At 43.3% G+C, this 26757-nt stretch overlaps 1 protein-coding gene across 1 annotated transcript in view; it reads left to right on the top strand.

Moving 5' to 3' along the window:
* CPS1 (carbamoyl-phosphate synthase 1) overlaps positions 1 to 26757 on the top strand; it is a 90931-nt gene that overhangs the window by 39987 nt on the left and 24187 nt on the right. The window contains exons 21-25 of the mRNA XM_030952492.1: positions 3760 to 3878; positions 14135 to 14276; positions 16115 to 16180; positions 16737 to 16800; positions 20431 to 20612. Of these exons, the coding sequence (XP_030808352.1) occupies positions 3760 to 3878; positions 14135 to 14276; positions 16115 to 16180; positions 16737 to 16800; positions 20431 to 20612 (573 nt within the window). The remainder of the gene's footprint in view (positions 1 to 3759; positions 3879 to 14134; positions 14277 to 16114; positions 16181 to 16736; positions 16801 to 20430; positions 20613 to 26757) is intronic.

The following is a 26757-nucleotide window of genomic DNA, read 5'->3' as shown; positions in this document are numbered from 1 at the left end:
ATGGTTGCATTGGTATGGGCTTGAAACTAAAAGAACTACAAAGCTGTATGTTAAATTTCACAGATAAGAAATCCCCTGTTCTTCAAAACCAGCTTAGCTTCCTGTTGCATTCTTTTGACCCCTCTTCTGTCACACTGTCAAATCACTTCAGCCTTGAAGGTGCCTGTGTAACAGGGAGTGTTATTCTAAGGGGACTTGGGTGCAAATTTAGTTCTACTTTCATCTTCTCAGTGTTTGCCTGTGTATATCATGTGGTAAATGTGGGGTTAGTTACTTTAGAAGGTAGGTGCAATTTCACACTTTGGTTTTGCTGCAGGTAACATGTCCATCTGTCCATACCCTCTATGAAGAGGAGGGCACAGCTGTGTTTTACAGCTCCTGCTTACCTGGATAACTTGATTTTTATTTTTCTTTTTAAGATTGCAAACCTTCCTGGCAGGGAATGCCCAATTATTCTTTTCTTTGTGCCCCTGACTTTGTGTGGTGGAGTCTTTAAGCCCTTTGTGCTCATGTGTGGGTACATCTTGTTACACCTCCACATGAGTGAGGAGCTGAGCCTGTGCTGTGTTAGTTAAAAGGTTTTCACTAGCAGTTCCTCTTATAAATGGCCTGAAGAAAAAATCAGAAAGTGTTTTATAAATGTGTGGCTTGTCCAGCTGTTCTCTCTTGTTTTTCAAGCTGGGAAGTGCATGTCTTCATCCTTCAGCAGCTGTGTTTGGTCTTTATTACAGCCTTTTTCTTGTGACTGAGAGAAAAATCTTACTTCTTGAGTCTCTGAGTGGTTCAGAGAGATTTCATAAAAGATTAAAATTAGACCCATGTTAACATAGGGCATCTGGGGAGATGAAGGTGAGTTTGGGTCCCACTGAACACTGGGTGTTCCCAGCTGCTGGTATTTTCACTGAGATCTGTTGGAAAAAGTAAGAAAAACCTCTTAGTCCCTCCTTATAAAGAGTTGCCTCTACCCAACACAAGTTCATCCCCATGAATAAGTGAGGCAAGCAGTACAAGTAAGAGGTGCTTCTGGCACCTGGGGCTGTCTGCATGGAAATCCCTTCCCAGCTTGTTGACCTTTAAAAACCAACAGTAACTCCCCATTACCCATCAGCTCCATTTGAAACAGGATGGACCTTTGTTATATTTTATATGTTTTCTCCTCTCCTCCCCACTAGTCAGCCCTCCAAGGCTTTGCACTTTTTTTTACTTTTTCTCTCTCCTTTGTCTGTTGGATGATGACAACAGCAAGTGTTCAGGGGCAAGGAGAGGGAGTTCAGCTGCCATTCAGAGCTATTGCTGCTGTAATGGGGCTCCCTGTTGTCATGTAAAAGAAGGCACAGGAGAGAGGCTGACATAGATGAGACTTGTTCCTTGGCTAGAGTGGGAGTGCTGCAAGGATGGAACAGCCTGATGAGCAGGGATGCTCAGGTTGTGTCAGGTGTTTTCTGCTGCTCTTAAGTTTATGTACAAGTGGCCTCAGAAGGCTTAGGCTGTGGAGTTGGTGCATGCTCTATTTCACACCAGGGCCCTGGTCTCCAAACTGTCCACATTACAGATGTGCAGTTTGCACTTGTGTTGCTGTCTACAGGCAGCTAAATACTTTCTGTGGTGAGGAGCCAGGATAGATCTGAAGCAGCAAAGGTGCTGTCCCTAGAGAAAGCATAGGCAGCTGAGCTGCCCTTCATTGCTGGGCATGGAGGCCAGGCTTGCTCCATGGCTCCTGGTGGGAAGGCAGTCCTGTCAACCCCTAGTCCCTACTGGATGGGATGCTCTGGAAGTTGAGCAGGGCTCTAAAGTCACACTGTCCTGCTGGGTCTCTCTCCTCCTGCTTTCATGGTGTGTTTTGGTGTACTCCTTCATGTGGGTTTGAAGAGAGGAAAGCCATTGGAGTCCAGCCCTCCCTGAGCAAATTCTACACAGTTGCCTGGAAACCTGATTTGCCCCTGGAGTGTGGTGATAGGGAGCAAGAAATGTCTGCAAATTCACTCTTCTCTCCCAGTCTCCAGATTTATGCAGCAGGGATGAAGATGGTTGGTTTTCTCTGCCCCTCCTCTGATGAATGAGTGGAAGGGATACATTTTTTTAGTTTCCTTTGAAAATCCCTGGGACTTTTTAAATAAAGTGTCCTAACCAGCTTAAGGGTATATGGTCATGCTACCTGTGCGTGTATATGTGGCTCAGGGACCATTGGCTGAGAATTGGAGATCCTGAAGACGTGTAAGTCTGCATGTGTTTTGTAAAAAGAGATGGACCTGAAAGGAAGAAAGACCTGTTCACATCCCACTAACGTGGCAACGTGACCTCAAGCACTAAAGGATCAGGATGGGAAGGACTCCTTACCACTTGCTTCATACCAGTAGTGTACTGAAGACTTGGTATGTGCCTGGGTACTCTAAAGGAGCAAAACATGTGTTAGAGGTTTTCCCCACTGCTTGTGAGCACACAGGAAATCCTAGTGAGCAGTTGTTACCTCTCAGAACAAGAGAATAATTGCGAGAGCTGACTGGGAATTCTTTAGGAAAGGCAGAAGGTGGTGTCAGTATTTTGCAGGGAGATACCACCATCCCTTGTCCACTTCACTCCCTGAAGTGACCCATTTCTCTGAGCTGGCAGAAAGTCTACCCATTGCTGAAGCACATGGTGATGGTGCCGACATTGTGCCCAAGTTTTGTAACTTGGGGAAATAACGTTGGAGTGCAGTGGACCAAGCTTATTCCTGGATTAATTCTGGAATTTTCTTCAATGGCATTGCTCTGGCTTTATTCCAGGGATGCTGCCCTACAAGAAAACAATTAAGCATGGTAAGAAATTAATGAGCCTGATTACTTTAGCTCAGCAAAGATACCGTGCTGGCATTATCATTATGGTTGATTACAGTTGCTTTGTCAGGAGAGTTGTAACTGTACACCACTGGTGAGACCCCAGAAATTGCATTGATAGAAAATACATCATATTGAGGGCTCTCTGAGGTGCTGGGGTTTTTTAATATTACAATGTTTTGTAGCCTATTGTCTTATGAATAATATCTCTGTGGGGTTCTTTTTTACCTCATAGCTGTAAATAATCGATTTTAGAAAAGCTTATCAATAACCCCAGCAAGAAAGAAGGGAAATTTGCATGGTGTTGACATTATCTTGGGTTAGAGTGAGAGAAGCTAGAGCTGTGCTGTAGCTGCAAGCATCACCCAGGACCTGACTTTGCCTTGCTTCAGAGGTAATGCAAGGCCACATGCTTTGATTCAGCCCTGTATTTCAAGGCTATATCAAGATTTATGCTCCAAAGCAAAATGTTCCTTCACAGCTGAGAATCCAGAGCTTCTTGTTTTCTATTTGCAGGAGGTTGGCAGTGGGCCTGAGATTTAGGCAACTGGAGTGGTAAGAGGTGCAGATGGAGGATTGGTCACTGCAGCCTGAATGTGGCTCCCTGTGGTTAGCTGAGCATCTTCTCAGTGGCCCAGCTGCCATCAGCTTGTCTCTGCTGGCTCTGTGGAAAGCAAATTACCTCTCTTACTGAAACAGAAGCCAGCTTTTGGAACCAGAGCACAGGGAGAAGTGGCTGGAGTGTCCCTGCACTCCCCATGGGGCACAGTTTCTGTTTCACTCCTCGTGTTGCTGCAGGAGACAGGGCCAGGAGGTAGATGAACATTTGACTTGTACAGCTTGATCTACATAACTTTTTTCTTTCTGCTAGCTGTTTGCAGACTAGATGTGTATTTGTGCAAGGTGTTAAAGGGGCTGTTTGGTGCTGTCCTGTTTTTGGCAGGCCTTGGAGGATGAAGTCCCAGTGGATGTCATTCACCAGCTCACAGCCATTGACAAGTGGTTCCTGTACAAGATGCGCAGCATTGCCAACATGGAGAAGATCCTCAAGGAAGAGAACAGGTAAAAAAGCCTTGTCCTAGGACACAATAATTCTCTGGGAGTCCTGCTCAGAAACCTATGGTAACCACACATGCAGTCAATGCTGAGAAGTTTATTCAAGTGCTTGGAATAAATAGTGTTGTCTTAAAATCTGGTTCACTGTCTCAGTCAGCAGAGATTTTGGAGCACACTCTTTTTGGTAAAATAGCTCATTGGATTGTGGAAGTTATGGTTTTTTATGGAAAATCCTCAGTATCTCTGAGGCTAGGACTGGGAATGTGGATGGCCTGTGATGAGTAACTCATATACCTAGGACAGAGTTACCTTTCAAGCTCAGCACTGGACTTGTCCTGACTTACAGCACCTGAGGGTCACATACAATGCATTTTATTTCCAGCCTGGACTATTGATTTTTAAGCTTTTCTGCTTTGCTGTGATCATGCAGCATGTGTGAGTATTGCTTTTGTACCACTCTTTCAAACACCTATGGTTCCAGATCTATTTAAATATAAATCTTCTTCCTTCAAGAAAAATGACCATATAAAATCCAACAGAAAAGATAGCAGTAAATTAAAGGAGTGGGCTATATTTCATTTCAGACTCTTGCTGACTTGAGCTTTCCTCTCATGTTTTACGAGGCTGGGAGAGACTCCTTGCTGAGTTATTGGCCGAGTGTTGTTGGCTTTCGTGCCTCGGGTACCCGTTGTGCTCACTGGTGTCGCCACACGATGGCACTGGGAGCGCAGCGGAGGCGGCGAGCTCTGAGCCGCTCCTCGCTTCATCTGCGACATCTCCGCTTTTAATTGAGCAGCTCTTGCCCTCCCTTGCACCCGGAACAAGCGGCATCTGGAGCCAAACAAAAATAAATGCGGAGAGAGAGGTGGAAGAAAAGGAGTAACTTGATTATTTGCAGAAATCTGTTGTTCGGCTGCAGAAGCTTTTGTCCTCTAACATCTATGTCACATGGCATTTGTATCTGGCCTTTTAAACATGCACGTGCAGCTCCTGAGGGGAAAAAGCCAACATATCCACAATCAGTTTGTCACTGTTGGAGTGGCATGCTCTGGAATGAGGCCCCAGACGTTGGCTGCATCCTCAGCTGCTATAAATCCACATTTATATATATATAAATATATGTATTTATATATATATATTTATATATAAATCCTCTACGGAGGCTAATCTTCCTGAACCCTCCTGTATCCCTGAGTTTGCTTTCCCTTTCTCTGCCATGGGTGGCAGGTGATTGTACGACCAGTGGGCAGTAGGTGGTACCACCCTACATAGTTTTTCATCCTTGTGGTGCCCAGGCAGCACAGGCAGCCTGCTACAGAGAGCCCTTGCCCAGTATCCAGCCTTGCATTTTTATCAGACACAAGCAATGTCGTGTCCCTTGGAAGTGGATTCTTGCAATTCGAATCAGATTGTGGGTGGTATCATAGAATCACAGAATAGTTTGGGTTGGAAGGGTCCTTAAAGATCATCTAGTTCTAACCCCCTTCACTGATCATCTAGTTCTAACACCTTCCACTACACCAGGCTGCTCCAAGCCATGTGCAGCCTGGCCTTGGACATTTCCAGGGTTCCAGGGGCAGCCACAGCTTCTCCAGGCAACAAAGCCAGGGCCTGCCCACCCTCATAGAGAAGAATTTTTTTGTAACAGCTAATCTAAATCTTCTCTCTGGCAGTGTGAACCTGTTCCCCCTCATCCTTTTGATGCCTTTTTTGCCCTAAAACCACGAGCCAGACACAGGGTGATAAAAGGGGGTTACCTTTGTAAGGATCCTTAGGTGCACATTTCACCAGGTGGAAAACACCAAAGATGCACATGTAGCATAACATATATACAATTTTTATAGGTTTTGGAAATTAGCATATCTGACAAGAATCCCCAATTAGAGACATAAGTAGTAAGGTTATTCCCCCTGGTTCAATTCTCTTTGAATTCCCCCCTTTTTTAGATAGGAACTAAACTTAATTGATGAAAATGTCTCAGAGAGAGTTTCAACCATGGCTTTACAGAGAATCCAACCTTGGACCCACAGCTTGGAGCTGCTGAGGAATTGATTTTGTCTTACTGTCTAATAGAGTAGGTAAAACACTAGCTACAAATACTATGATGGGTAGAAGAATATAGATAATTTCTAAATGAAAAAAAGGCAAAAATAAATTTGACATTACTGTCACTCTATGCTCTTTAAAACAGTCTCTCTCCATCTTTCTTGTTGGCTCCCTTCAGGTGCTGGAAGGCTGCAGTTAGGTCACCCTGCAACCTCCTCTTTTCCAGGCTGAACGTATAAATTATCTTATCCTCATTCACTTACCAGTGCAGATTTTCTCTCCACTGGAATTGCTCATACTTTTGCAAGAAACCTGTCTTACCTCCCAGCCAGCACAGGAGGGGAGGGGATGGACTGTCCAGCTGCATTACATTGAAGGCACAAAGGCAAAGAGCCAGGGAAGAACACTTGGGACTTGAACTAAGAGGCCAGTCCAGTGAGGCACATCAGAAACCAGATCTCTACTGTAGCCAGGGGAAAGCTAATTGAGTGATGCAGATGAGACTTGGCACACATGTGCTCTTCCTGCAGCCAGCTGTTTCCAGTCCCCAGCATGCCTGGCATGAGTTCTACCTGTGCTACAGAGTAATTTCCAATTGAAAAGAATTGAGGGGTGATGCCATCACTGCTTTAAATCTTTCTGTTAGAGTACAGTTCCCAGAAGCAGAAGTAGTTGCCTTGTTCCTGGGCATTGCTGCTGGTTACAGGCTGTTTGGATGGTTCAACCCCTTCCTTTCTGTCTCTGTGTTGGTTTGGGGGTTCTTTGCAGTGAGGTTTTGGATGCTGTTGGAGTAACAAAAGTCTTGATTTGGCCCCTGCAGAGCTGTTGTAGAGACTGGTAGCAAGGAGCTGGTCTCTGCCAAGAGGAAATTAAGAGCTAGAACAAGTGGGTGAGACACACAGAAGGGGAAGGGGGATCAGAGGCAGGTGAAGGCCTTTGAGAGCAGTTCAGGAAGCAGCTCTCACACACCACATGCTGTCTTGCATCCTTGCCATGTGCAGGGATTCAGAGGTGAGCAGAAAACCTCACTGATCTATGCAATGGATCTGCTTACACCTGTGAGAGGCTCTGTGGGATAATGCAGTGCTGAGGGAAAAACTTCTGCCCTGTAAATGTTTGTAAACATAAATTAATAGAGACAAATGTATTGCCTCTGTGGTGTAGAGGCAAGGACAGCCATTTGCAGGCACAGTAGGGACAGGGAAGAGCACCATCTGCCCCATTTACTTTTGTCCCATTGAACTTTTTTCTAAAGATTGGACCTGGTGCTGGGTGGGACTGTAAAGCTCTGTCATGCTGCAGCAGTGGTTCCATTTCTGCCTCTGGGCCCTATAGGATGGAGAAGGAGTTGTTTCAGATATGTGATGTGGCTGCAGGAAAGCAAATGGCCTGAGTTGAACTGGGAAAAGAAAGCCATTTTGAGTGTACTTGTGAGAATAGCAAGTAATATCACAGACATGTCAAACATGTGCCTCTGCTGGTTCTCCTGTGACCTTACATATTTTTTATTTTGGAAGCTTACATTTGAGGGGGTTGTTGTTGTTGTCTGACCAATTACCTTTATACCTGCAGTGTAATTTTAACTTCAACCTTCTCCACCATGCACATAAACAAATAAAACCACTTGTGCACACTCACATGGAAGGAGCAAGCACCATCCCATGCTGTCAGTGCATTATAGGGGATGCTGTATGAAGCAGTGGCAGTGCAATAGGATGTGCTATTATCTGGGAATTATTTCCCTAGATTTGGCCTTGCCAATCCTGTGAGTGAAAAGGGGAAAAAGGGCCTAGAGAGACCCCCCTGGCTTTTCATCACACTGACAGCTCATGAAGGAGGTGGGAGTTTGGACAGACCATGTCTGAGGTAGTAAGGAGTGAAATGTTGCTTTTAGGCCAGGCTTATGGACTCAGTCCTGTGCAAATCAGATTTGAAGCAGGTCCAGTGATACCAAGCATCCCCAGGAGGATGGCTGAAACCCAGGCTTAAAAATAACATTTAAGGCATACTTGACTAGACCTAGGTGCAAAGGAAAACCTCTTTGGAATCTACATCTATTCTTTGACTGTTTGTAGTGAAGATTTATTTGCATGTAGCCATGATTATTTATATTTGTTCCTAATTTTGGGATCCTTGAAAACAGTGGCTGTATGCAAGGAGATGTACAACAAACATGATTAAATAGAGGTAAAGAGGTAGGCAGCCATGGGGAAATCATCACTTAGCCCCAGGTGACATGGGGACAAAAGCCTTGTTGAAAATCAATAGGACTTGTGTTCCTAAGTCACTTAGGTATCTCTGTAGCAATGGAACCTGCAATTAATTGTATTTGCTGTTACTTGAGAGCTCCTAGGGATGGGGGAAATGTAGAAGTAGTGGGGTCATGTTCACTGGTGGAGAAAATCCAAGTAAAACCCAGGGAAGCCATCTTGCAGCAGACAGAAGTGTGATATATTGCCCAAAGAGGAGCATTTCAATATTGATTAACGGCTGTAAAGTAGAATTCACTTGAGGAAAGAGGAGCATTATAAACCACCATTGTGAAGAGCAAAGCACAGAGATGATGAGCTTGCCCAAAGTCTCAAAGACTGGCAGTGCAGTGACTTGAACTCTGTCACCTGAAATCTCAACTCTTCAAATTAACCTTCATGGAAACAACAAAACATCTTTTTGGCAGATACTGAACTAGCCAGCCTGCTAACAGGGGGAAATGATGGCACTCATCATATTTTGATAATTTTATGCTTTGAAGGAAGATATATCCTTGCTCTGAGCATGTTGTGAGAAAACACCTCCTGGCTTGTTGTGTGCTTGAAAGGAGTAAATGCAGTCCTGACTATCACTAACCCAAAAAGACTTGGGTTAATAGAGGGGAAAGACAGAAGTGGGAGGGTACAAACCCACTTTAGCCCAGCATTTGTAGCTGGGTGCTCTGCTCAGTTACCCATGGGAGAATTGTTTATTGCAAAGGCTTTTGGGAGCCCATGGCACCTGCAAAGTGTGCTTTGAAAGCTGTTTGTTGGAAGCATGACTGTGCTGGAGTAGGCACAGAAATACAGGTGCTGGAATGAATACCTGGCACCTGCAGGTGAGCTGGGAAGCACTGCAGGGAGGGAAACTCAGATAGGCCATCAATAACCTGGGCTCTTCAACAGGGCCTACTGCAGCCCCACTTTTCTCAGCAGCAGTTTCTGCTGACCTATGTGCTTTGGGGACAGGTCACACACACTCAGGACTTGTGTGGGCATCAAGCAGAGCAGGTGCAGTGGTAGGAAATGAGGCTGTGCTGATTTATGCAGTTTGAGGAGTTGTCACTGACATGTTTGTAGTGCTCCTCTCTAGCTAACTGGAAAGATTACTTTTGTCTTCTGTGTGAACTCTAAGGCATGAAAGGTTTGGGAACAAGTTCAGAATGCAGTACATAAGGAGAATAAAATACAAGCAGTATTCAGCATTGTTGTTTGTGCTTTGTGTGGATCTAACATAAGATACTTTCTATTTGTCTTGTAGAGCCACGGGTAATAATTTCACAGCTATATTTTTCTTCTAAAGCACCTGAACATTTGTGAAAATGAAGTATGTATGTATTCCTTGATGCAGGGGATATCCAGGCGTTGCCTTAAAAAGCCATTGGGGAGCCTCTGTAACCAGTATGTGCAATGCTAGGAGCAGGGCAGTCTGTACTGTGGCATCCCAGCAAAGACCTCAAAGCTCTCTTTTACCAGGGATGGAAAATAGGCTTTCAGGAAACATCTACAACCCATTTCTCGGCTGTGTTTTGGTGCAAGCTGCTGCTTTAGTTCACTTAATCTTGTGAGTGAGTCATCCAGGTCTTAGGGCACAGTGTGAGGCTCATGTTACTTAAATCAAGATGTCCACAATGAGATTTATTAGCCCAGGGACCAGAATGTTAAAGGTGCAGAGAGCTGGAGTGACAATTGCTCTGTGAGTGAGATTTGTTGGTTTACAGCTCCTGCTTCCTTAAACACTCCTTTGACATCTTTTTGTCGGTCATCTCGTGAGTTTTGTAGGAGGGGAAAACTGGTAACAATCTGTCTCCTTGAGAAGAGGAGCAGGGAGGGAATTTATACTGTGATCTCATTATTTTAATTGTAACATGCTGAAAATCTTGTAAAACATCAGAAGTAATCAAGGAAATCACTAGGATCCTTGAAGCAGAGCAGGACAGTGAGGAAATGAGAGAGAACATACTTTTGTACGTAACTCAGCCTGAAATTCAGCAGGTTTTTGAAACCTTCAGGCCTGTGACTGCTGAGAAAGGAAGAGCTCTCTCAGGACTGGGTATAATGCATTTTGCTTCTAGCAGTTCTTACTTTTGATTCCCTGCCTGCTATAGCAAAGCTGGGTTTAAGTTTAGTCTGGGCTTAAATCTCTTCAAATATGGGAGGAGCTGAGTGCAAGACCTGTGGGCTGAACTGCTCACTTTTGGTCAGGTGAAAGCTGGTCAAGTGGAAGAGAGGGCTCTGCTAAAGTGAACAGGGTCTCCTAATAATTTCAATGCTGTCAGTGTTCCTCCAGTAAGTTAATAGATTTCTCCAGGTTCTCTGTGCCAGGTGAAAATTTCCTCATTAAGCAGAATTTATTCCATTTTCTCTTATTGTTTATTGTTGAAGAAGTGAATGGATGAAGTTCCAAAGATGACAGGATGGAATTTTAAATTAAAAGCAACTACAAATCAACACTGGAAGCTGAAACAGTCACAAGCAAGGTTGGGGAAAGGCTTGTTTTGTTTATAAACTGCAAAATGAGCAGAGAACTACAATTTTTTGAGGAGGTGAACAGCCATTTAATAATCATGGCAATGTGCAAAAGTCTAATTGTCTGGGTTTGAAGCTCTAAAACTCCTGACTTGCATTTTGTAAAGGCAGAAGTTAGGAAGAGGAGCATTATAGAAGTCTGAAATCATGGTCACTTAGTCTTCCCTCATTTCAGAATTCATTCTAAGCCAGTGAGGGGGTTTAATCTTTGGAAGACTTTTTGCTCTGTGTAGGAAAAGGGAGTGATGCTCCAGGGGAAAGTGAGAGGCAGTGATGTAAGACTGGGTCATGTGATTTGGTGTATCCAGGACTGAGAATTTTTGTCTTATCTTTTAGTGCTGGATTTCTGGTGAGCTTGAGGGGTTATTTGCTGTCAAATATTCAAAGAGATCAGCCTGATTCTGCTCTTGCTGGCTTTAGTGTCTCTACCTTGTCTAAAGAGCTGTCGCCGATCAAAGGGGGAATTGCCCCTTAAAAATTGTCAGCCCTTAACCCCTTCATGTCTGTTTTGCTATCTGCAAGATAAACATCATCCTACCATAGTGTTTGCATGTTTCTTTATATTATTTCCATGAAAGTTGAGACAGAAATGCTAAAAATTACCATGATTAGTAAATGGGAGTTATTCAGTTATGAAAACGTGTGTCCAGCACTTGTAGAGAGGCAGCCTGATTTCCATAGCAGTGCTGAGGATTTGCAATTCTCTGATTCAGTTCCCATTAAACATGATGGACCAATTCTGCTGGTTTCTTCTATCATGCTTTAGGAGCGGCAGAGGAAAAAGTGCGTGGAAAAAATGCATGGTTCCATTTCCCCTCTAGGAACTTGTCTTTTCTCTTTTGCATGGTGGTTTTTCTGTAAAAAACTAGTTACCTTTCTGCATGGATTAGTGAGTGGCCTAACCTAATTTAAGCTGCTAGCCCAAGGCAAATGAATCATGGTGCAAAATAATCACTGCTTTTGTTCTACCCTCCCAGCTGGGAGGGAGGGTGACAGTGAATGATATTGTTATAATGAGATACAAGAAATGGAATGAAAACAAGCTGCAAATGAAGGCAATTTGCTGTCTCTGACAGTAATCAAATGACAGCCAGCTATGTGTGTTCCTGAGGCAGAAGGGGAGGGAGGGCAAGGGAGTAAACTGCTCAGAAAGAGGCTCATTTTCTTGGGGTCATCAGGTCTACTCACTCATTCTAAGGAGGCTGAGTCCTTAATAGCCAGTGACTGCTAGCATCAGTTTTGACAGAGAATTGGTGGAGTTTGCTGTGTTTGCTTCTGTAAAACACACATCTGTGCCTTCAGTTCTGGTGTTCATGATTTGTGCAGGAAGTCCTGCCTCTGAGCTGGGATCAGAAAGCAGAATGGGCTGAGGAGGAGTGGAGGAGTTTCTGGTAGAAGTATTGGAGCATGGCAACCATTTTTAATACAGCAGGGTGCCACAAAGTGGGTGTTACTTTGGGAAATCCAAAACTGAGCAGCTCAGCCTGCTGGATTAGGCAGGACCTTTTCACTGAATCATAGAATAGCTTGGGTTGAAAGAGATCTTAAAGCTCATCTCATTTCACTCTCTGCCATGGGCAGGGGCACTTCCCACCTGCCCAGGTTACTCCGAGCCCCATCCATGCTGCCCTTGAACGCTTCCAGGGATGGAGCAGCCACAATTTCCCTTCTGACCCTAAGGAAGAGGAGACTTTGCTGGGGTAAGAACAGTGATGTGGTGCAGGTTGTGGAGAAGATCCAGGGTGTAGATGGTGCTCTTGCCTGGAGTCCCTGAGGGCAGAGCAAGCTGTTTGTGGGGCCAAGCTGGGGCACTGTGTAGAGGAGAGGAATTGCTGTGAGTGCTTCTTTCCTGCAGATGTTCACCAGCTTTCCCTTTCTCCTGTGCTGGTTGCAGGAAGGTGGAGTGCTCTCTTTGCATACTCCAGGGCAAGGAGGCAGGTGGCATTGGGAAGATGGACAAATCCTATCTATCCAGGGATCTGAACCCAAGAGTTTCTGGTTCCCAGTGCATCTCTCAGGACAGCTGGTGTGACACCTGTGGGACTCTCATGTGTTTCACACTAGCCTGACTTTACTGAGGGCAGCAGAGCTGCTCCATGCCTAAGCCAGAGTGGAAAATCCAGTCCCATAACTCTTTTTCATGCTTCAGCTTCCTGACATGTTCCAATGAAATGGCCTTACCAGTCTTCTCCCACACAAATAAAATAATAGTATTTATTTTAAAATACCATCAAGCAAAGGACGTAATTCAAAAACTCTGATTTAGGAAAATTTCTTGTTTGTTAATCATTCCATTTTCCTTATTCAGAACTTGCTTGCTCATAAAATATTGATTTATTGGGCAGGCAAGAATGCTCTTGGCAATGAAGATGTAAAGAAGTAGTACTGATAAAAATACGGGCTTTTTTATGTTTTTACAAAAGCTAAGCTTAGAAAAGGAGCTCAGAAAGAGAGGGAGGCAGAAACTGTAAGGGTGGAGTCAAAACAAAGTGGGATGAAGAGTAGAAGAGAAAAGAGTAGAGTAAATGAAGAGGGACTGGAGAAGAAAAAAATTAAGAGCAAAATAGTCAGGTAAATGTTGATTTCGGAAACGGCAGGGGACAAGCAATGTGTTTCAAATAAACAGCAAAACCAGTACTTCTGAAAAGCAAAACCAGGAGAACAAAAATGTATGGAAGTATTGAGAGACCCTGGTTGTAAATATGAAATCAGAAAGGTACCCCTGCTTTGCCTGGTCAATGCCCCCTCTCCATTTGCCTAATGCAAGAAGCAACACTAAGATATGGAAAAGGGTCTATTGAGACTGTTACAAGAAAAAACCTACCTTGTGTGTGAGCCTCTAAAGGGCATTTCTGCTGCCCATCTCTGAAGTGAGATGCTTTTTGGCCATTTCAGAGGGTAGGCAGAACATGTTCAACAACAGGAAGAAAACTTGGTTGGGATAAATTGTGTTTTCCAGCTCAGCATGGTGGTCACAGGGTCAGGGCACAGTTATGCCTCTGAATGGCTCCATTCCATCCCAGAGCTTCAGGGATTTCATGCCTTTGAGTGGAGTGGGCAGCTGCAATGAGAGGCAGGAGGTGGAAGCACATGCATAATGATTGGTCCGGCCCAGTCTGGTCAAGCCTAGGTTTAAAATTTAGACTAAGAGGATGTAAGGGAGATATTAAGTTAAGGTTTGGGCACTGATTCCTGTCTCAAAAAGTAAATGTTTTACTTCCTACTGCTTGCAGTCTGCCTGCAGACTTTACCACAGATATGTTTGTGTGGGGCACCAAGGACAAAAAAGATGTTTTATGTTGAGTCTTCTTCCTTTTCTTGCTTTCACATGGATGATCCTATAGCAACTTTATGCAGTGTAGAGACAGAAGCACTCATATATCTTCCAGTTATTCCTGTAAAGCCTCATGCAGAGGTGTTTTTCTTATTTAATCCCAGCAAAACAATTCCAGAGGAGACACTGAGGAGAGCCAAGCAGATGGGGTTCTCTGACAAGCAGATTGGGAAGTGCCTGAGGCTGACTGAAGTCCAGTGCCGTGAGCTGAGGCTGAGGAAGGATGTAGTGCCCTGGGTGAAACAGGTATGTGAGCAACATCACTGGGCCTGCTGGGGGCTTCCAAGAGTGGCAGGAGGTCTCTGTGTCTTTAGAAACCCCTGGCTCTGTTAACATCCTCAGGAGTTTAGGTGTTGATGTGAGGAGAACAGTTTCACCCATGTAGCTGCTCATTCTGCACTGCAGGCATCAGTGTAATGCCATGAACATTCAAAGAGACACTCAGAATATTCTTGTTCAAATTCTTTGTGGCTGAGGGAGAAACACATGTGGCTTCAGGAAAAGGCTGAAAATGCTGGCCCACCATGGTAGGACCATGGAGAGTGAGCATCTCTCTTCTCTCTTGGTAGTAAATTTTTACAGGCTAATACTTTATTTGAAGTGTGCTATTGTTATGGGTTCATTTGCTATTCATTGTGATAGCGTGAGCCTAATGAGCTCATCTGGTATTCATGGCAGTGTCACTAGGTGCTGGCTGCTGCATTTAAGGTATGTTGGTATTAAACTGCCACCAGCTGGTTTTCCGTCCTTAAAGATGGTAAAAAGAAACCCACCAAACCTAAACTACTGAACGTTTCTGAAAGAGTTCATTTGTATCCTCAGGCCCAGTTTGAGGTGCCAAGTCTTTTTCTGTTCTCCAGCTGCTGTTTTTCTTCTGTGGCTCACCTGGCCACAGAAACTGCCTGGTCTTGCACTGTGTTCTCTCAGCTGCATATGGCACTGCAGTGCTGGATTGATTTTTGTGCCAAGGTTCACTTAATAAGGTCATTCCACTTGTGCCTGCCTGTGTGCCTTCAAAGCATATGGAGCCATGAAGTACAAGTCACAGTATTAGCAACAGTAATGAGCAGCAGACACATGGTGCTAATGATGTAAGGTCACATTCTCCATGATTCACAAGGGTTTGGACAGGCAGTGGGGATTCCTGGAAGTGCTTGAAGTTTGGATAGATTTTTAAATGGTATAGCACATAAAAATTCATGTCCAGACTGCTTTCATATTGTTCCCTGTTCAGTATTCTCTGTAGAAATGTTTCAGATGTTCATTCAGGAAACTTCAGCAGTTGCTGGTGACCCAGATGGACTAGGTACCAAGTATAACATGCCACGAGTAGTTGACACAAATAGTTTTTGAACAGCCTCATGGGCAAAATATTCTTCTGGGCTCTCTTGTGACTAATTGCATAAGAAATTGTTGAAAACTACATATAAAGGGTGGCTTAAAATCACTCTTGCTTTGTGTGCCATTTAATTAGTCTACATATACATTTAAAGTCTACATATATATATATAAAGGCTGGCTTAAAATCACTCTTGCTTTGTGTACCATGTAATTATCAAAGCATGAGTTATATTGTAACATAAACACTTAGTAATTGTGCTACCACTCCTCAAGATTTCCAAGTGATATTATGTGTGTGTTTGTATTCAGTGTGGGAGTCAGATGGGGTCAAGAGTAGAGTCTGAAGATTCCAGACAACTTAGTTATAAAGGACAGAAGACCTGGAGGAATCTTTGTAATCTGCTGTACAAACTAGAGAATGAGGGCCTTGGCAAGGAGGGGAGAGTTCCTGGGCTGTGTAGGTGTTTCAGCCAAGAGGTGCAGAGCTAAAACTGCAGCTTAGAAAGAGATGGTAGAGGGTTGTGTTGACTGAACTGTAGGGCTGGGGCAAGGCCAGGCATATGCTGTGTTAACAGCACAGGATACTTCAGGTCACCTCCTTTTGAAGAAAGATAGGATGGGAAAATAATAGGAGTGAAACTGCAGTTGAAAGGGAAAGAGGCAAAAGAAAAGAGCCCAAAAATCTGCATGTAGGAAAGATCTTGCACTGGCCAAGTCACAATGCCCCTTTGTTTCCTGTACAGATTGACACCCTGGCAGCAGAGTACCCAGCAGTGACTAATTACCTCTATGTCACCTACAATGGGCAGGTAGGCACCCTCAGAAACAACAGCCTCATTGCTGTCTACTCTGATCTCTTTTCCCTATTCTGTGTTATTTCTGGAAATCTTGCAGATGCCTCGGTCTCCATAGCAATTCTTTTGGATGGTTTTACATAAAATCCCCTTCCAGCAGGCCTGGAACTTTCTCTGGCTCCAATCCTGATCCAGTGCATTTACTGTTAATGCCCCTGTGTTGCTAAGAGCCTGTCATTTATCACCTGTACATGCACAGGTAGGTGCTGGGAATGCAGAAGTCCTATTTCCCTTATCTTATCCTAACATTATTTTTATATGAAACTCCACAGGTCCTTAGGCAGCTTCAATAGCCATATTAGAAGTGCTGTTTGTCTTCTGGTCTGGGTGCAGCACTGCTAATTCCAGCAGAGCTGCACTTGATTTACACTGCAGTGAGCAAGATCAGACTGGAGCCCTGAAGGATGAGATTGTTGGATTTGGGTCGAACACCAGAAACTGTTTATTCTGAAAAGCACAGTTAGGTGCTGTGGAGTACAGATCCTCATGACTCTTTCGTCTCCCTCCCCAGGAACATGATGTAAAATTTGGTGACTGTGGAGTGATGGTGCTGGGCTGTGGACCATACCACATAGGTAAATCTTCCTTACAACTCCTCTGTTCTCCTTGTCCCCTCAAGCCTTCTTCAGATATTCTTGTGGTTCCTTTGTTCCTCTTTTCATAACGTGAAAAAACCTCCAGAGCACAGTGCACAGGACATCAATTCCTAACAGAAGGTTTTTATTTTATACTTGGAGATTTCATTTCATGCCCTGAAAAAAAGCAGGAGAATTTTATTACTTTTCACTTGGTACTTAGTTGTAATTTCCACAAAATTTTACGGAATTTTTTCACATGTTGAAGTCTTGAGAACCTCATACCTTGTATAGAATTTTGTTGCTCCCATACCCATCTTCTATGTTTACTGCCAGCTCATGGTGATATTGTCACTATGCATTTTACAGCTGTAAGTGTAGATGACTGAAAATATTTTGATCTCTTCAGCTGCTTTTGTGTAAGAAATTCTCTGTATGTTGTTTTTTCTTTCAACCCACTCAGATCATTATACAGAGTAACAGTTTCCTCATGGCTGTGAGTATTGGGTAGACAGACTGCTGAATTCTCTGTGTGATGACTTTCACTTTTTCTTTCCATGGATCTCTCCAAATAGCTTGCAATTATTGAAAAGGAAAAAATTGCTTGTTATTCAGAAATATTTCTGCTCTGCATCTCCCAGAACTGGTGATGGATTATGAAATCTGGAATTGAAAACTCCATCCATTTGCTTGGCTTGGCTTGGAGAGGTCACATGCTGCACTCTTGTTGTTGTTTGTAGGACATGTCTTTTTGAACTCCAGCATAAATGTTGAGATGACTGAAATCAGGAGCAGCACTCCATGATTAGGCTTATTTTTTGTGAATGATTCTGCTGTTCAACAGGCTGTATGGCATGGCTAAAAAAAGGAAAAGGATGGTGGTGGTATTTCACAAGTTGGTAGAATCTATGTGAATACATTTTGCACTTCTCACCTCAAACTCCTCATTGCTTAGAATAGACACGCAGGTCTGTTCTTGGTCTCAGCTGCTGTGCAGCTTTGATTAGATCCATCAAGACCATCTTTGGAAGAGGTTGTTACTAAATAAAGGCTGCTAGAGGAAGCCATTACTTGTAGCTGTAAAATATTTCCTGGATACAATAGCCAAGTTGGTTTTTTGGATTTTTTTCACTTTTTTCATCCTTTGAAGGCAAGTAAGTGTGGTGGTATTCAAAGGGGTCCCAGGATGAGGGAAGAGATGAGAATCTTGACTCCATGTTTCAGAAGGCTGATTTATTATTTTATGATGTAAATTATATTAAAAGAAAATGATATATTAAAACTATAATAAAAGAGTAGAAGAAAGGATTTCATCAGAAGGCTTGAAAGGAATGGAATAACAAAAGCTTGTGACTCTCAGTCTAAGACAGCTGGACTGTGATTGGCCATTAATTAGAAACAACCAACATGGACCAATCACAGATGCACCTGTTGCAGTCCACAGCAGCAGATAATCATTCTTTTTATTTTCCGCTGAGGCTTCTCAGGAGAAATATCATGGTGACAAGTAAGCAGTGTGCTTTTCCTTTATGCTTTCAGTATTGTAATCAGAATTCAGGGGGATCAACTCAGTGCTCTCTTCCAGGTTAGAAGAGGCTAAATGATTTGGATGGAAGTTAAGCATGTGGCATTATTTTTCTTTTTGAAAGCTGAGTTTTAGGTTAAAAAGAAACAAAACAACACTTATGAATTTTATTTGAAAATAGCTGAAAATATATTGCATATGAACAATATGTTCACACTTCTGCAAAGAAATAAAAATATTTGAGGGAAGCGAGGCCATTTCAAAAGCTGTATTCTGCATTTAGAAAGAAAATTATTCAAACCAAAGTGGGTTTTTTGACATTTCTTGTAAGCTAATATGCCAAATAGAAACATGATGTGAGTCAATGCAGTTACACACTCTTGAACTTCAGTGCTTGCTTTGGCACATCTCTCCTACACACGTGAAGCCTCAGCAATCCTTGCTCTTCACCTGCTCCCAGGAGAGGATCTCCTGTCCTGGAAGGGGGTTTGTTTGTCTGTCAGCCCTAAAAGCAGTATAAATATATTTCTACCACTGGCATGGGCCAGCAGAGTGCTAAGTTTTAAGGTGTGCACATAGACTCAATGTGATTGAAATGTGGAAGTGAGTTAAAAAAACATACAAGTATTGATGTAGCAATTATGTCGTGAGGAGCAGTGTCTGGTCATGTTACAGCAGTCATTACTAGTATTACTATTTATTTTCTGTCTCCCTTCTTCCCATGTTTGGGTGTGATCATTACTGGCTGTGCCTGGAATACACTTAACAGCGGTTCAGCTGTTTTCCCAGATTGTATCTGAAGCAGTCAGATGAGGGCTCCAGATGACCATTGTGTTCCTAAGCTGAGGTTTCTTATGCCTATAAAAATACCTGTAAAATGGAAGTGGAATACAAAATCTGAATGAGCATCTGGTGTCCTGTCTTGAAAACATCCAGGTTCAGATTTGATTTTCTTCTTTTTTTTCTGTGGAGTTTTAACTGAAGGCATGTTTTGAGGTTCTTGTTTGACTGAAGTGAGGAAACAACTTATGTGCTTGTCAGAGAGTGACTTGTGCCAGCCATCAGTTTGTGACTAGGTGGTGGAGGCAGCAATTAAGCACAGACTGAATTTCTAACATATCTTGTCACACAATGAAATATAAAAGTAATATCAGTGCTTAACAATCATGTAATGACTGAATGCAGCACGATGAGGCCAAGGTTTTCGGGTAGACTGTAAGCACAACCATTGAATGATGTTCTTTATGCATCGTTCTCTGTTTGTGGTACCTGTTTTAGATGTTTGAGCACAGAAATGTGTGGGGTAGTAGCTGTTTGCACAAGTCTTGATTCAAGTGTTTCCTGGAACCTGGAGCACTGCCCAAATCCTGAGAGCTGCAGCTTGCCCAAAGCCAGGCACCAAGTCCTGGTGCTTACCCAGGCCCCCTCTGTGCCTCTTTCCTTTCAAGGTGGTCACTCAGGGTTTGGGACAGTAGGATGTTCCTGTCCCACAGTGTTGCCATAATCCCTGTAGCCTTTAAAGCAAGATCCAAGGGTCACAGAGTGGCCGTAGAAGTGTTGTTCTTCTCATCTGCCTTACCTGTAATCACTGTACAGGAATGTCAAACCCACTGAGATGTAATCCTTTTCTTGTTGGTTTAGCTCTTCTGGAAGGGTAAAAACCACCTCAGACTTCTGTTCTTCATGCCACATCTGTGCAAATGCTTTGTGTTTCCTGGAGTAAGCATCTCTGTCTTATAATAACAGCAGCTCAGTTTGTCCCACTGGTCAGTTTATCGTGGAGTGCACTGGTTGGGAGGCAGCAGTGATTGAATGGAAAGCAAGAGCACACTGAAGTGTTTATGAGCACAGGATGACAGACATGTTGGAGAGGTCTGTCACTCCTGAGCAGCTGAGCCAACTCACCTGTTGTGCTTGGAGCTTCACGTTTTGTGGATGATTAATTTCCACGGGAGGACAATTACATTTCTGGCTCTGAGCTGACAGGAGGCAACACTGGCTTTTTTTTTTTTTTTTTTTCTTTAAGCTGGAGTGCTGAGAATATCTATTTATGTTTTCTTCTCTGCATCCTTCCTTTCTTTGCCCCCTTTTCTGTCTCCTGGCAGGCAGCAGTGTGGAGTTTGATTGGTGTGCTGTCTCCAGTATCCGCACGCTGCGTCAGCTTGGCAACAAGACCGTGGTCGTGAATTGCAACCCAGAGACAGTGAGCACGGATTTTGATGAGTGTGACAGACTGTACTTTGAGGAGCTGTCACTGGAAAGGATCCTGGACATCTACCAAAATGAGGTAAAGAAAAGCAGAAGCACTATAAAAAGCCACGAAGCAACCCAAACTTTTCAAAATTCCTGTCACTAGCTTGCCAAGCAGCTGGGGGTGAGGGGAGAGAGCAAAAGCTGTTTGCTTTGGATCCCAGTGTTGCATTTTACACATCACTGATGCTCCTAGCAGGCTGCTCAATAAAGAATGCCAAATAAATATGAAATTATTTTGCAAGATGCCATATTGTGCAATATTTCCAAGCAGGGCTTAATTTGCTGCACAGACATTTATCGCACAAACTGTTCTGCCCTTGCACTGCTGAGTGTTAGCAGTTAAGCACACCTTGATTTGAAGCACAAGTCCTCCACCTGGAGCAGTTGAAGGAGTTCTGTGCATCACACCAACATGTGCTCAAGAATTTGTAGGCTTGGCTTTGCAGTGCAGTTGGCAAGTGGATGTGGTCCAGAATGCAGGCAGGCAGACCAGGGAGGGGCATTGGAATTGCCATCAAACCAGAAAATGTTCCAGCTCCTGATCTGGACTTTGCACTGGTCTTTTGGCCATTTTCAAGTGTTCAGAAGTGCTGATCTAAGAGATGGAGTATTGTGTTTGCAGGGAAGCCCTGACAAAGGCAGGAATGATGCATCTGACTCCCTGTTCTCAGAAGGCTCATTTATTACTTCATTATACTATATTATATTAAAGAATGCTATACTATCCTAAAGAATACAGAAAGGACACTTACTGAATGCTAAAAAGATAATAATGAAAACTTGTGACTCTTTCCAGAGACCTGACACAGCTTGACCCTGATTGGCTAAAGAGTCAAAACAACTCACAGCAGAATCCAATGAAACAATCTCCGAACACATTCCACATGAGAACAGCACAGGAGAAGCAAATGAGATACGAATTGTTTTCCCTTTCTCTGAGGCTTCTCAGCTTCCCAGGAGGAAAATCCTGGGCGAAAGAATTTTTTCAGAAAATGTGAATGCCACAATGGAGGACATATTTAATGATGAGGGGATATGTAATGTAAGAAGTTGGCCCCAATATTGAAAATGTTGATTTCTAGTGGATAACACACTCATCTTGGATGTGTTGCTGAGGCTTTTAAAGGTGCTTTCAGGAACTTCATCTACCCTGAAATTCAGCATGAGTTGGTGATGTAACTTGCTGAAGCAATTTTGTAGAACTTGCTGAAGAACTTTCCAGAAATGTCTGGAATCTTCTCCAAATCATGTTGAACTTGTGATTGTTCTTGACTCTTTTTCCTGGTATATGAGGATCTGAGCTCATCTCCTTTGTGAATGGGTGCAAATTTCTAAAATGGTTTTATAATCTGGCCATGTTTTGATAATTCCCAAGTTTGGAACCAGGCCAAAGCACAGCAGAAGTTAAGTCCCAGAGTCTAGGCTCTGTTCTTTAGCCATTTGCAAAATACTGTCTGTGACCATTTTTAGATTGCATGTTCCATGTTCATATTTTCCTGTTGGTACAGGTTGTGTTAAATTTTTGTAAAAACAGAGACTACCACTGGAAAACATAGATTTTTCAAGAGGCCAAAAGACTCTGGTGGCTCTCTGGACTCTGAAAGGCTGATTTTTGGATGCTTTATGGTTATCCATGAGGCTCAGCCACGAAAGCACTGAACTCTTGTTTACTTAACAGAACTGAACTTCTGAGCAGGGGCGTGGAGTAAGCTGGTGTGACAGTTTGTCAGACAAATAACACTGATGAAATATAACATCTAATTACAGCAGGATCAAAGAGAAGGTAGGAGATAGGTGATGAGGGAGCCTGTTTCCACACGGAGTGCTAGTAATTAGCAGGTTGGGTAAGAAAATATGTGCAAAGAATACTGAATACAAATTGCAACTTGCATTATCCTGCTTGTCAGAGCAAGGCTTGGCCAGTTTGGTGGGGGGCAATGCAGATCTCCAGGTCTAATAGCAGCATCCTGTCATACCCAGGGTTTGCAGAGAACTTTGCTACTCTGGCATGGATGTCAAGACAACCAACTTGATGTTTGTGCTGGAGGTGTGAAAGCCATCAGAGTCTGAGCCTAAACATCCAAAATCAGTGTTGTTCTGTCTAATGATTCCCAAGGTGGATAGGAAATACAAATACTAAAACCACTTTTCTTCAGCAGCAACATAAGGTAATGGTATTATTATGCCTAATTTGCAAATAGGGAGACTGAGGAGTAGACAGTCCTGCACAGAGTAATGCAAAAGAACCTGGACAGAGCCCAGACCTCCAGCAAGTGTAGTCTAAGATACATTATTTGTTATATGTCATTTCTTTAGAAAAATGAGTGAGCCAAATGCTACTGTCTTGTTAACAGAATATTTCTTTGGGCAAATGCAGTTGGAATTCAGCCCCTAAGAAAAAGATCAAATTAAAAATGAATCTGATTCTGAGATCCTTCACCAGTCCTGTAGATAGCCATCTCTCCCATCTTCATATACAGAGCATGAACAGTGTCATGATTTCAGCCTGTTTTTTTAACCTCTCCTGGTCATTTGCCTCCTCTGGTGTTCCAATGGACAATGAACTGTTGGAAATAACTGAAAAGTCATGGGTCATTGGCAAACTGTATCTAAAACCATCAGCAAACAGTGGACACAGCCCTGAGCCCTTAGTTGAGATGATTTTCAGCACCCTAAACATTGTTAGGATTAGCAGCAGAGCTTGGGCAGCTGTTAAGCCCAAGTGATTAGGTGCACTGATTTGTCCCTGCTTTTCTGATCAGATAAATTAGGCTGCATCAAGGAGAGAGTTCACCAACAGCACTGAGACAGCTGCAAGCTGCCCACCAGGAAATGCTCACAGCTCCACACAACCCTCTCCAAGAGATGTGCTCAGCTCACCCCCTCTTTCTCTTCCTTGTGTCCTCTTTAACCTCCAGGTAACATTCCCAGCTGCAGTGACTCACCAGAGCCTGAGCTCTGCATAACAGAGCTGTTCATTGGAGGAAAGTTTAATTTACTGCAAGTGTGCAGAGTTAGGTGGTAGTCTGTGAGGACAGTAATTTAAAAAAATAAATAAAATTCCTTCCCTCAGATTTATTGGCTTTTTGTTTCCAGAGAAGATGTTCCCTTTTTATTTTAATATCTATCTGCTTGAGGGCCTCTACTGATTCTTTTTTCTGTTTTGGAGATTATTCTGAAACAATTCATAAAAGTAAAGGACGCTCCTAGGTACAATTTTAATGGTCTAATTTGTTTTCAAACTCAGGGAAAAAGAAACCCCAGCTCTATTACTAATGACATAACAGCAAGGTAGTAATAAAAAGAGTGATTTTTGTTATAAAGGAGAAAATAATTCTCTCTAGGCTTCTCTCACTAGATTATGTATTGCATGTATTTTAATGATATCTAATGGGAAGGATGTTATTAATTTTCTTTATAATTAAAATATGGCTGATGACAAAGTGATATGCAGTGGGGTCCCTTTCTGCCTGCCCACATTTCTCAGTGGAGCAGTTGTGTTCTCTGTCAGGACAGTGGTTGCTCTTTGGGTGGGAACATGCTTTGGGAAACAACAGCAGAGTTTTAAAGGAAAGAAGTAAGCAGCAGCCAGATTCAATTTGTGATTCTCCTTGAATAAAAATGATTATATGATTCTTTGCTATCTGCTTGAAAAAGGAATCTCCTGTGTCTCCTTAGAGCTGAAGTCCCTAATTCTATCCCACCTTTGATGTAGGCAGTATTTGGATTTCAGATGTGCAGGAACTAGAATTGTTTTAAAGGCAGAAATGAGCAGCAGCTGAGGAGAAGCTGTTAGCTGGGACATTTCACATATGTCAAGGATAGATTAAGATGTTGGTTGACTTTGGAAGCAAAGCTACTTTGACTTGTTACCCTCCTTCCAAGCTGCAAGGAGGGGTTTGCTTATTCACACTCTGGTTCTTATCCTTGTGGGATGATGAAGGGCTCAGGGACTAGAGGCAGTTACTCTGGTTTGGATGGGTCTGGAAGCACTGAGGCATGGACTTCTCTTCCAAGCTGGAGATGGTGAGCTCTGATGTCATGAGACAACTGCTTTTGGGCACACAACAGCCCCTGTCCTTTTTCACTGCCTGTCCTAAGCTCTTTCATGTGGTTGCTGTTGGCCAGCAGCATCATGGCATCCCATGAGTGACTGCATAGGAAAAAAGGAAAAAAAAAGAAAGGAAAAAAATAATCATCTTATGCTGTGTATTGGCCTGCTGAGCAAATAACCTTGGGCTAGTAAGTGCTGATTAAATGCCAGCCAGTTGGATCTTTATTATGGTAGGAAATTCCCACATCAAAGCTGAGTGGGGACTATGCTAGCATTTATCATCTATTTTTGCCCAGTCACTTATAGTCCATTCTGCTCTCAGTTTACAGTTTTGCCACTCCAAATCCCTGATGAAGGAATGCCTCTTCCAGGAAGGCCAGTGAAGCTGACCTTCTTCAGGGAAAGCACACTTGTTAATTAAAAGAACATTGTTCCTCTATCTTTTAGAGCCAAACCATGGATCACTTGCTTTATGTTTCTCATTTGTTAGAAGGAAAGGGTAAAACTTCTAAGTTTTTGTTAGGATAAAACCGTAAAACACATTTGGTTCAAAAGAGCCCTTCACTGGAGCTGTTCTGTGGGCCAGATTGTCCTTTGGGCCAAGTTTCACCATCTTTAATTTGAAAGTAAAGTGCTCTTTGTTGTAGGTACTCTAAGGCCTCTTCTTCTACTGAATATTTTCACACCTGACTAGATTCTACTTGAAAGCATTAGGGATTTTATGTAAAAAGAAAAAAGAGCCCATATTTGCACCTGTGGAAAGGTGTGTGTTAGCAAGCAAGATCACCTGGCTCTTGTTATTTACTGTTTATTATTTTCTCACTTAAAATGCAAAGCTGCCCAGTGACAGACATGAAATGCTCCACTGCGGCTGGAGGATGCTCTGCCACCTGTTCTGCCCCTTCTGCCTCTGGAATTGGAGAGCTTACAAATAACCTGTGTGGAAATGAACACCTAGGACAGTTTGCTCAAATACTTGCTGCCATCCAGGGCTCTGCCAAAAATGAGAAGCTAGTCAGGATTAAGGAGCATTAATTAAAACAAAGGGCTAAATGTATCCATAGCTTTGCAGACTGTGTGAAGGGTTGGGCTCTGTTGATTTATGCTCTGCTTAGCTTTGTTACACTCCTTAAAGACTGGCTTCTGGGGCTAGCAAAGGTGGTTTGCTTATTGAGTAGCAGTGCTGGCAGGAAAAAAAAAAAAACCATAAATTCCAGTTGTTGCCCATTGCCTCTCTGCTGGAGGTGACTGAAATAAAGAAGATTTTGCATGAATGTCTGCTCCTCTGGAAATCCCTCACCATGAGCATGGGAGAGGCTGTTTTCTCCAAGAGCCACACTGTAAAAGACAGCCCTCAGCATCTTGTTTGTCTGTGCTGCTGGGTGCAAAGGCCACAGCAAGCAGGGGGAGTAGGCTCAGTTGTAGTGAGAGTGCCCATGTGTAGGATCACACGGGAAGGGCAGAGTGCTGAGGTTTGTTGGTGTGCAGTGCATGTTCTAGTGCAGTGCCCTTCCCCTGGAAAGCAAGGCAACATGTGTCAGCTCAGTGCTTTGTCCCCACAGGAGAGCAGAAGCACCTAAACCTGACATGCAGACAGAGTAACATCCTGTGGTTCAATCAGGACATAGGGGGAACCATGGGTTGATGTGAAAGCTGCAAATTCCTCTGGTTCCCTAGAATTGGAATTGGCCTCCAGTTATTGCTGGGTTTTGAGTGATATTGAGGAGGGTAATTCTGGTTTAGGGAGGATACACACGGCAAACCACACTTTGCAGCCTGGATGCCTCTGGATCAGCACAGTTATGATAAAACCATAGAATGGCTTGAGTTGGAAGGGACCTTAAAGCTCATCTTGTTCCACCCCCCTGCCATGGGCAGGGACACCTTCCACTATTCCAGGCTGCTCCAAGCCCTGTCCAGCCTGGCCTTGGGCACTTCCAGGGATCCAGGGGCAGCCACAGCTTCTCTGGGTACCCTGTGCCAGGGCCTCCCCACCCTCAGAGTAAAGAATTTCTTCCTAATGTCTAACTTAAATCTCTCCTCTTTCAGTTTAAAACCATTTATCCTTGTCCTATCACTATCTTCCCATTAAGAAGTTGCTATCCTCTTTTTTAGTAAATTCTCT

The sequence above is a fragment of the Camarhynchus parvulus genome, chromosome 7 (assembly GCF_901933205.1).
Source record: "Camarhynchus parvulus chromosome 7, STF_HiC, whole genome shotgun sequence".
Classification (NCBI taxonomy): Eukaryota; Metazoa; Chordata; class Aves; order Passeriformes; family Thraupidae; genus Camarhynchus; species Camarhynchus parvulus.
Note: the sequence above shows the minus strand (reverse complement) of the source record. Positions and strands in the feature narration are given on the sequence as shown.